This window comes from Salvia hispanica, chromosome 4, assembly GCF_029641045.1.
Source record: "Salvia hispanica isolate PSC_SH4W2 chromosome 4, Shi_PSC_v1, whole genome shotgun sequence".
NCBI lineage: Eukaryota > Viridiplantae > Streptophyta > Magnoliopsida > Lamiales > Lamiaceae > Salvia > Salvia hispanica.
Window position 1 is genome coordinate 46489373 of NC_142695.1, and position 12180 is coordinate 46501552.

Genomic DNA, 12180 nt, shown 5'->3' on the forward strand with positions numbered 1-12180 from the left:
CAGTGCACGTCTTCTAATCCATACCGTTCCATTATATCATTCCATATTATATCAAACTCATCAGGCTCTAACAAATCAGACCAAACACATGCATTCAACTCTTTTTTGAAATCTTCATTACCAAGTAAAGATTTGGGCAACTTATCTGACACCTTAACCATGATATGCCACATACACCATCGGTGCCTTGTTTGTAAAAGTACTTGTTGAACAGCAAGTTTGATCCCCCAATCTTGATCAGTGATAATCAATTTGGGTGCTACCCCCATGCATCGAACAAAACAGCCAAACAACCAAGAATAGGATTCTCTACCTTCACTTGATAACAAGCCAGCTCCAAATGTAACTGGTCTAGAATGGTTATCTTTTCCAGTGAATGGAGCAAAAATCATGCAATACCTTCAGAATATAACATAAAAATGAATTATATTTATCAGCTATGAGTATCATTTTATCAGCCAGAAGTATCATTTTATCAGCAATGAGTATCATTTTATCAGCCAAAAGTATCATTTTATCAGCAATGAGTATCATTTTATCAGCCAAAAGTATCATTTTATCAGCAATGAGTATCATTTTATCAGCCAAAAGTATCATTTTATTAGTAAGAAGTATCATTTTATCAGCAATGAGTATCATTTTATCAGCCAAAAGTATCATTTTATCTGCAATGAGTATCATTTTATCAGCCAAAAGTATCATTTTATCAGCAATGAGTATCATTTTATCAGCCAAAAGTATCATTTTATCTGCAATGAGTATCATTTTATCAGCAATGAGTATCATTTTATCAGCTATTGACAGAAGGGATACTATTTTATGATGCAAAAGTATCATTTTATCATTTTATTATGCAAAAGCACAATTTCTATCATTTTATCATGCAAAAGTATCATTTTATTAGTAAGAACTATCATTTTATCTACTGCAAGTATCATTTTATCAGCAATGAGTATCATATTATCAGATATGAGTATCATTTTATCAGATATGAGTATCATTTTATCAGCAAAAAGTATCATTTTATGTCTATTAGCAACAAAAGTAATATACCTGTTAGTGTTGTATGTTGAATCAAATGAAATTACATCTCCAAACATATGATAATTTCGTCTTGAAATAGCATCAGCCCAAAAGAGTCTAGTTAACTTTCCATGAGATCCTATCTCAATTTCATAATAGAAGGCATCAGATGATTCCTTTTGAGAACGCATATAATCAAAAATCATTTGAGCATCTGAACCATCAATATTGGACATAATATCACGATAACCATTTCTAATATCAATAATATCACATCCAACATTTTCAGGTCCACCCATTATCTCCTTCAAAAGTTTGAATGTGAGAGTGGGACCAATATTACACCTGCCACAATCCTCCATAAACCTCCGATGAATAGGATCCAGATTGCGATTGGCCATCATAAAATGCCTATGCTCATCCGCAACCATTAAGTGATTATGATACTCAACAAACTGATAAACCTCATATCCTCTGCTCTTGCCATCTGAATAATATCTCAAATTGAGCTTAGCAAGACATTCACACCTAAATGACCGACACCTACGCTTCTTAAAAGACACTTCAGTTGATTGGGATGCATGACCAGGTATAAAATTCTTAGAGCCTTGTCTGTTGCAAGCCAAATACTGCCACTTAGTAATACCTTGAACTGATTTGTTACCCATTTTACGAATGCCAAAACCAACTGAACGAGAATAATGTTCATAGAAACCAACTGCTTTTACTAATGTATTGAATTTCATACCAATCATTGGCTTCAAAGCATCATCACAAACAGGAATGTACATACCTACAAATCAGTAAAAGTGTCATTTTATCATAGTATCATTTTATCATAATATCATTTTATGCACTAAAAGTATCATTTTATGCAGTAAAAATATCATGTTATGCAATAAACCTATCATCACAAACAGGAATGTAAATACCTACAAATCAGTAATAGAATCATTTTATCATAGTATCATTTTATCATAGTATCATTTTATCCGACAAAACTATCATGTTATGCAGTAAACCTATCATCACAAACAGGAATGTACATACCTACAAATCAGTAATAGTATCATTTTATCATAGTATCATTTTATCATAATATCATTTTATCCGACAAAACTATCATGTTATGCAGTAAACCTAACATTTATAAGCCAAAAGTATCATTTTAACACATAATCGACAATACATAATATAATCAAATAAGAATTTCAGTACATCAGAAACATAAACCAATCAACAACTAATATTAATCTAAAATCAAATTCAATACATGAATATGAACACAATCAATAAGCTAAATAATAGATAATGATTGTTACCTTCGTTATTTGCTACAGATTCCATCGAAGCAAATTTTCACAGCAATTGAAGAGGTAATCAATGAAAATAAGAATGCAAAATTGAAAACATCTTCCCGATCACAATTATGGAAACAAAATCTGAAGACTATGGAAAATGAATCAAATCTGGAGCCTATGGAAACAAAATAAGCGAAAAGTATGGAAACAAAATCGCAGAGAAGAGGAGAGAATCAAATTGAGTGATCTGGATCAAAATGGAAACAAAATCACAGAGAAGATGAGAGAATCGAAAATCGCTGAGAAGAAACCGATGAGAAGAGCGTGAAATCTGGAGTGAATCTGGAGCGAAATTCAAAAATTAAATTAGCGAAATGACATATTTACCCTCTGCGCCTATTTTTATTAAGTAAATCTAAGTTTGAATCTCAACCACAAGATTATAAAATATGTGTGGTCCAGATTTAGTTATAGAGTTATCATGTGATTTGAGAGTTATGATATGATCGCATCTCTATATATATATATATATATATATATATATATATATGTTTCCAATGCATTTAACTTTTTAATATTTCTAATTTTCTTGAAAAAATGAAACTTTCAAAAATAAAATAAAAATAAATAATCGCTAATATAATACTATATACCTTCAAAATTAGATGGAGAATGATTGGTTTTTGGTATATAGATTAAATCTACGTGTTCGATAAAATAGATAGAAAAATTGATTTAAAATGAAATCACATTCTTCCCTCAAATTTTACCCAAACAAATAATGTATGCATTACCCAAATATATCTGTACCAAGTAAATCATTATCATCTCCAAAATAAATTTGAAAAATAAAAATAATTGGTTGATAACAAGATTACAAACAAGAAAAAAGTCTACATATGTGCATTAACTCTGGTCCTAAGGAAAGTTCAACCCAACAACCAAAAACTGGTTACAACAATAATATCGGAAGGATCAGCTAAGGCATGTAGCAAGACATTTGGTGTTACACCAATAATAAATTGACACATGTATACTTTTTAAAAAAAAATAAAAATAAAATTAAATCCCATGTGGCATCTATTCCTCTTCTAACCCAGAATTCAACATTCATTTCTTCTTTTCCTGCAACTCCCTATGCATCTTCCTTACAAACTCTTGCCGAATTGAACTTCATTTTGGCATCTTCACCACAAATAGGTAGAGTTTCAAAAACTCTACTACCTTCATTTTGAACTTCAGAAACTCATATTTGCTGTAGAAATTCTTCAAAAAGCCGAAGCTTTTATCCAAACCCGCCCCTTCCACCTCCTTCCCCTCCGGTATCGCCGCCTCATTCGGCTTCACAGAGCCGTGCCGCCGCACCAACACGGCTTTGATGTGCTTCGCCGGAGACGGTGGCGGAAACGGCCTCTTGAAAAACCTCCTCGGCGTGCCGCTCCATAGCGCCGAAGATCTCGCCGGAGACTTCTTGGAGGAGAGGTAATGAGCCGGGCTCGGGCTGTAGAAGGGGAAAAACGGAGACTTTTTTCCTGCTTCGCCTTTTTCCTCGCTCTTGTTCTTCTCGAAGCTTCCAAAAGTTTTCCCATTCTCGCGGCTGTTCTTTGCCGGAACTTGGTGCTCAACGCTATTCTGATTTGGGTCATAACTATCACCAATTTCACCTGATGAATGGCAATTGAGCTCTTGAGAGGGTTTGGGTCTAGAAGTGCAAACTCCCATTTCCGTTTATACACACAAAATCTCAACTTTTTTCTCTCTTTCTTTTTATTAGTCCACAGAGAGAGGCAGAGGTGGTGCTTTGGCTTTTTACCGGCGGCAATATGATGTTCAAAAGGTGGAGAGTTGTGGGGAAGATGAAATGAATGTTGAATTCAGTGGAGTGTCGGAGTTCGGAAGGGATCAGCTAATGCTTTTAGTAAGACATTTGGTGCTACACCAATAATAAATTGACATGTGTATACTCTTTGAAAAAATGAAAATTAAATTAAATCCTATGTGGCATCTCTTCCTCCTCTCACTCACACACAGAAGGGATCAGCTAATGCTTTTAGTAAGACATTTGATGCTACACCAATATTAAATTGACATGTGTATACTCTTTGAAAAAATGAAAATTAAATTAAATCATATGCGGCATCTCTTCCTCCTCTCACTCACACACTCCACTGAATTCTGGGTGAGAAGAGGAATAGATGCCACATAGGATTTAATTTAATTTTTATTTTTTTTAAAAAAGTATACATGTGTCAATTTATTATTGGTGTAGCACCAAATGTCTTACTACATGCCTTAGCTGATCCCTTCTGGAGGTGAGTGAGAGGAGGAAGAGATGCCACATAGAATTTAATTTAATTTTCATTTTTTCAAAGAGTATACACATGTCAATTTATTATTGGTGTAGCACCAAATGTCTTACTAAAAGCATTAGTTGATCCCTTCCGAAATAATATGGATAAAACACTAGAAAGTAGTAGTGCTACATTTTTTTTATACAATATACAATAAAATTTCAGTTTTGAAACTATAATTCACTACAATTATTTATCGCGGCCCAAAACCGAAAAAACCAAGTTACACCACTAGCTAATGTTATAATGAAGTTTAATTTCCTTAAATCATATCCTCTCATCTTTGAATCCAATAATTGGAGTAGTATGTTTTTAATTTTAATTTTAGAAACAACATACTTAACGATGGGGCTGGGTAAAAATACCGAAATACAGAAATAACGGTCTTATCGTATCGAAAAAATACTGAATATACTGAATTTTCGGTATACCGTGACTTTCGGTACGGTATGATACCTTACCGAAAGATTCCGGTAAGGTAGCGGTATGAATTTTTAAATACCGCGGTATACCGCTGCATACCAAAATTCGGTATATACCGTAAATTAAGGTATATACCGTAAACTAGGGTATATACCAAAAAAATATAAACACAATTATATATAAAATATATTTTATATATTTTTAAATTATAAAATCTATTGTGAAATATAAATATAATTATGAATAAATTATATTTAATTTATTTTTAAAATTATAAAATATAAATAATATTCTAAAAACTCTATTTTTTTTTATTTTAATTGATGTTGAAAGTCAGGTATACCGCAAAAGTAAGGTATAACGAACTTCGGTACTGTATACCGAAAACAAGGTATGGTATTGGTATGGAAATTCGTCATACCGAAAATAAGGTATGCCGAAGTTCGGTATACCAAAAACTTTGGTAAGGTAAAGGTATGATTTTTTCGCATACTGTATTCACGGTAAGGTATACGGTATGGTGGTTTCGGTAAGGTATACCGTACCTACCCACCCCTACTTAACGATTACAATCTATTCATAATAGTATATGTTAATCATAAAGTAAATGCAAGTTAATAAATAAAATATATTGTAAAATGATTTGTTCATGCTCAATCTTCATGAATATATAGTTCATATTTAAAATTAATTCAATATATCACACATGCAAATCCATTAATATAGAATTATCTGAATTTTAATGCCATGCATGATCTCATGATAACTCATGCATAAAGTTGTTATCCTACATTTAAATTCACGTAATAACTAACCAATCTAAATAGGAACAATGCATGTCTATATATACACACACACCTATTGTCTATCTAAACATCTCACATTAGTCAACCAAATCCACTAAAAAAATATTTAATACACCAATGTATGCCAATAAAGAATATTATTACACAGTTCTTTTCTTGTGTATATTTGCAACATCATGTTATCAAGTAGCATCATTATCAGATGACAACAAGAACATATATATGAAACATGAGAGATGGATGGCTCAACATGGGTTCAACTACAAGAATGAGGAAGTGAAGGAGAGAAGGTTTAAGATATTTAAGGAAAATGTGCAACATATTGAAAGGTTTAATCTGGAAGGAAATCACACATACAAACTTGAGATAAATAAATTTGCAGATCTAACGCATGAAGAGTTCTTGGCTAAGTATGCAGGAAATTTCATGCCATCATTTGAGATACCGTTATCACATCAATCATCTTTTGCATACAAAAATGTGAAAGATGTACCACCAAGTCTTGATTGGAGAGATTACAATGTTGTCACGCCTGTACAAAATCAAGGGTCATGTGGTAAGTGTCACAGTAATTCTGTTGGCTATTGTAACATGGTGGTATATACATAAATATCTATGAAATGTGGTTCAATAAAACATTTAGTGTGATAAGTAATTTTGAGAATTATAGACTAAACCTACAAATTACCACATTAAACTCTTTACACTTGGCCAGTATCACGAATTCACTATAAAGTTATCACAAAGTTCAGTCACATGTTTCACAAAATATTTTTTACTTGAACCACATCCAATATATGCATGTGTTTGTGTTAGACAAACTCAAGTTACTCAACTACTTAGGGTGTATTCTCTTCAATTGAAAGGGGTACTCAATAATTAGTTTCCACTATTTTCATTATTCAATACATAATTCCCATGCGCATACATGTAGGATGTTGTTGGCATTCTCAGCTGTTGCCGCAATTGAGGGCATAGTAGCCATACGATCAGGCAAGCTGATTTCATTATCCGAGCAACACATTATTGACTGCAACTACTACTACGAAGGCTGCATGGGTGGAAGAATGGAACATGCTTTTAGCTTCGTGATGCAAAACGGGGGGTCTTGCATCTGATACCGACTATCCTTACACTGCGACTCAAGGAGCATGCACCAATAACAAACCATCATCTTTGTTTTCAAATATAAATGGATTTAGTATTGTTCCTAGTAGTGATGAGGCCGCCTTGTTAGCTGCAGTAGCTAACCAACCTATCTCAGTTGCTATTGACCCAAGACTCTTCCAATTTTACCATAGTGGGGTTTTAACTGGGGAGTGTGGAACTCATCTCACTCATGCAGTTACACTAGTTGGCTACGGCGAAAGTGAAGATGGAATCAAGTTTTGGTTGCTCAAGAATTCGTGGGGGGCAGGATGGGGAGATGGTGGATATATCAAATTGCAGAGAAATGTAAATGCTATAGAGGGCATGTGTGGCATTACATTGTATGCTACTTATCCCAATGCATGATTTGTTCTACACCACTCTACTGAGTTGTTACTACTATTACGGTATTGCTACAAGCCTACAACTATATTTGATATTGCAAATTTGCACTAGAGAAGAAGGCTATATGAATTAGAATCATTTTGTATATTTTAATTTTTAAGGTGTGTATGCTTTTAATCTCTATAAATAGAGTGAATGAGTGATATATAGTACCATTTAAAATGAAGATAACATTTTTGTACTTTAATTATTTGTTTCGAATGGTAATATAATATAGTTGTGCACTCTTTATATTTATCCTTTTCTTAATAGATATTGGTACATAAAATTATGTAGTATTTGTTTTGAATGACAACACAGTTATGCACTCAATCCTACATTCCTCCACACGAGGAATTACCATGAATCTTCCAAATAGAGTCTCCAAAATCGCTCTTCCACATATCAAAAGCAATCTACTTTTGAACAAATGCACAAAAAACATCAGAGATCAGAGAAACAAGTGGAACGGTGGTTGGTAAACTCATCGGAGCATGGTGGCCAAGTGGGATTAATGGTGTTTGATCAGATAGATGTATAGAAGCAATGCTGGATTCTTTAAACATGCATGGAAGAGTCGATACAATCGAACATAGGAGGGGATGATTTGGAGAGAATCGAAAACGGAGAAATGGTGGAGATGAAGGATTCTTCCATCAAAGGGAAAGCCATTGATGAGTTTGCAAATAAGATTTTCTGATCATGCTAAATAGTTTGTATACCACTCATGTAAAGCTAATTACAACACATGAAATTATATCACTCTATGTCCAAATCTTATTTAATGAAAAAAAAAACAAGAAAACTAGCCACAGTTTCAAGGGCTTTTGCCCTCATTTTTGGCCAACACAATAAACTGACCAATTGAACAATTTATCTTGGAGATATATGTTGTGAAGAGCCCTAATTGGCATCCAACATGTATAAAGGAGATTTGTAGAAACTTATTGATTTGACTGAAATCATAAAATAATCAACTCAATTATTAACCAAGGGTTAGTTCAAGAGATATGCCATTTGCATCTTCCTTGGCCGCAGATTCCCCAGTGCCTTCCCACTTCTCCTTGCACATCTGAAAACATAGATATATATTTCTCTTAAAAAATGATATTTGCACAGACTTTCACCCACATGAAAACAATTGAAAGTTCGTGTATTTAGAGGCAGAATTCTTAGAGGTCAAAGTTCATGTATTTAGATGCAATTAATCGTAAAAGTAAATAAATCACTAACATTATTTAGAGGAGGTTCATTGCTGCTGCCGAGGAAGTCCTTTAGCACGACAGAGTGGTCGATTTCGTTGGGTTTCAGTTTCACTTCTTGCCTGCATATGATCAAGACCTAGAATAGTTATTAACTAACAACATTTTATTAAGAAAAAATAATTTTACAATACCATTTGGGCTTGGTCTCAGGATTAATGAGGCTGGATAGATCTTGATTGAGTAGATCTTTTCTTAGAACTCCGCAGTTGCAGCTGTGAATGGAATGCGAGTCATGGTTTTGTTGTGATGGTGCTTGCAGCTTCTTAGCACCTGCACTTATGTACATTACTTTAACGCCCAAATCATATGTATAAACAAAAAATTGATGAAATTAAATACTAGTACTCCACTAGCAAAAGTAAAATTAAATGATATTGATAAGATATCGTAATTAGATCCTAATTAATTATTAGTACAAAATTTAAATTGAAGAAAAAAATGAAAGGAAACAGAGTGATGTCCATCTTGATGTATATGGAGTTTGTATCATATCCGAGTTGTATTTGTATAATTTTTAGTTAGACATTTTCTGTCACATGTTTGTGTCCATCTTTTTTATGCTTTAACATAAAAATTAGTTTCTTTTCAATAATTTAAAATTTGATTTTTGTATTTTAGTTTGATGTTGTAATTTTATATTCAGAAAATATTCAATTTTAAGTAATAAATGTTAGTTTAGTGGCTATTAATTTATTATATTATTATTTTTAATAATATACTACTATTATTCATTTAATGAATTTAATAGTACTAATATGCTACGTCTGTGCAACTGCAGCACATAAATATTCTTCTTTAAGTTAATTTAGTCTTAAATTTCAGTGATACAGTAATATCAAACCATTAAGAAGAAATTATATACATTGGCTATATAATACTGTTACAACTTACAAGTACCAAATACCTATACCTTTTAATTAATAAAGGTAACTTAAATTATAGTACATACACATAAAATTAAATACTCGAACTATCAGAAAACACACAAAGTAACTCAAAATTATTGTTTCCTCATATAAAGATTTACATGGCTCGTTAGACGTTTTCTGGATTTAATAAATACAAATATATTCGGATTTAATAAAATAAAATTTCAATTTCATGGCACAATAATATTTTTACCTTATGTTAGCTCAGCAAATAATCTAATTTTTGACTAATAATAGTTAACAAGTACATACAATTATTGGTTAGAAAAGTATTAAATGATTTAGGAAGTAGATGAGCCTTAAATACATATGGAAGTATTAGCATTTGCTTACGCACCTTGTATGATTTGATCTTGCTTGGCGCTCCTGTACATCTGTCCATGACAGAAAGAATGAGATAAACCATTAAACAAAACATACCTTAAAAAAATAAATATATCATTCAAAAGTATTCAAATGAATACGTCATTTCTCAAAAAATTATATCACCCTAGAAGAAGGGTTTTGTCTTCAACCTGAAGATGGCTCTTGACATGCGTTACATTCAGCCCTTTCACATTCATCAACTCCAGCACCATTTTCGGAGTTGCCCCTATCACCAAAATTCAATGTAACCAATTTACTAAATTAATACTTCTACTACTACTACAATTTAAATTATATGAATTCGTTCTTATCAAAGTCTAGAAATAATATATGAATACAAATTTTTTTTTTATCTCCATGCACATGCAATTAATTGATTAACGATAAGTAAAAGGGTATGTTATATGAGCTTTCGCTGAGTATTTCTCAATCTGCACGATGAAACTAAGACACATTTTCGATTATTCTAATTTTTCACACGGTTGACATTTTTCGATAAATTGATGCATTTATGGCTAACTGAAATTACAAAATAATGCCGCGTAGACATCCACATATACGTTGTCCCTTAGTACATCGGCTGTTTAAGTAAATGTAAACATTCCGGGCGTCCACCTCAACATTAATTTGGTAACAAACAACTTAGCAATTGTATGAAAAAATCGAAATAATTCAAAATTGGAGGTAGAATTATTAGTTGGTGTGCAAAAGCTAGAATTCAATTTAAAAAAATGGTAGGAGTATGCAACAAGCATGTGTGTGATCTTACTATCTCCGCCTCCCAGGCTTTCAACGGCATGGATGAAGCATCGGTGAAGCTCTTGCGTCCATCTCAACCGCGGTATTTTAGACCTAATGTAAGGTCTAACGCCTTCATTGGAAATGGTAGGAGGCGGAGAGTCTCTGGGAAGACTCTCCGCTCCCTGCTGGCATAGAGGCCAACCTGAGGGCTGGTTTTGACTGTCGTCGACGGTGGAGAGAGGAGGAGGAGAATCCATGGCTGGTTTAATTACTTTAGAATTTCACAGCATGAAGCGCAAGATGTGGTCTCTTTATAAGTGATGAATATTTTGTTTTCTTTAAGCGTCGAGGTTAATTTGGTCAATTTGTTTCAATTGTCAATGAAAAAAATTCTTTCACGGATTACCATAAGGTCGGGATAAGTTCAAAAATCCTCTTATAGTTAGATAGAATGTTTTTTATTGAACTTTTTTTAAATTGGGACGTTCCACTATAGGGAAATATTGGCAGTATGCGTTGAAATTAGTTGGGAAATTATTTGACGTCATGAATTCATGATAAAAAAAATCCTTTATATAGATTTTAATTTAATAAAATTTATGTAGATATAATTTGTTGTAATTTCATAAACAATGATAGTTGAAATATAGGCTCATTTGTTATGATCGTTCCATATAAAGCGTGACGTGAATGTTAAATTATTTGGCAATAATTAAATTTTCGTCTACTTATTTGGAAAAAGATTATGAAAAAATGGGGCTTTTATTCGAATAGAGGGAGTAGTGTATTAGAATCAACTTAAGTTGTATTGTTTTGCATCTCTCTCCCTAGCTCACTTTCACACACACGTACATCAAATAGTAAACAATAATAGTAGTACACCCTTCGTTTCACTATAGTTGAGTCATTTTTTCATTTTGGAAAGTTTCTTCATAGTTGAGTCATTTCCATATATGGTACTTTTTCTCTTTCTTACCTTACTCTCTCTTACTTTATTTTCTCTACTTTATTCACTTTATACTTTATTCTCTCAACTTTTTTCCTCTCTCTTATTTTTTATCTATTTATTCAACACACCCAACATCCTTTTCTTAGACTCTGTGCCCAAAAGTTCCGCCTCAATTATAATGAAACGAAGGGATTAGTAATTATTTTCTGTGTATTAGTATCATGAGTGTTTGATATTTACCAATATTTTTATTTTAAATGAAATGATGATTCATAAAATAAATTAATGAAGAAACAATGGAAGGAAATGATGATAGAAATCATCACGTCAATCACACATCCATTCCAGTAATTAATGGTTCTAAGATATACTCTTTGTTCCGCGGTAGTGAAAGCGTTTCTTTTCAATACACTATTTAAGAAAAATTGTGTTAAGTAAGTTAAGAATAAACAAGGAAATGAAAAGGGTAGATATGATGAAAAAATAAAATAAG

The 12180-nt window shown here is 32.6% G+C and overlaps 1 protein-coding gene and 1 pseudogene across 1 annotated transcript; one reads left to right on the plus strand and one right to left on the minus strand.

Moving 5' to 3' along the window:
• The first annotated feature begins 6144 nt into the window (after positions 1-6144).
• On the plus strand, positions 6145-7419 carry LOC125195239 (senescence-specific cysteine protease SAG39 pseudogene; annotated as a pseudogene).
• A 754-nt stretch (positions 7420-8173) lies between these two features.
• On the minus strand, positions 8174-11008 carry LOC125197556 (putative transcription factor KAN4). The gene is made up of 6 exons (XM_048096322.2): positions 10767-11008; positions 10147-10223; positions 9969-10005; positions 8834-8972; positions 8671-8761; positions 8174-8509 (listed from the first exon to the last, which is right to left on the minus strand). The coding sequence occupies exons 1-6, from the start codon at positions 10993-10995 to the stop codon at positions 8423-8425; spliced, it is 660 nt and encodes a 219-aa protein (XP_047952279.1). The 5' UTR covers positions 10996-11008; the 3' UTR covers positions 8174-8422.
• Positions 11009-12180: the final 1172 nt, after the last annotated feature.

Coding starts and splice junctions, on each gene's coding strand:
- LOC125197556 (XM_048096322.2), bottom strand. CDS start 10,995: ATGGATTCTCCTCCTCCTCTCTCCACCGTCGACGACAGTCAAAACCAG. Junction 10,224..10,766: donor AAGCCTGGGAGGCGGAGATA/GTAAGATCACAC, acceptor TTTTGGTGATAG/GGGCAACTCCGAAAATGGTG. Junction 8,762..8,833: donor CCTGAGACCAAGCCCAAATG/GTATTGTAAAAT, acceptor GATCATATGCAG/GCAAGAAGTGAAACTGAAAC.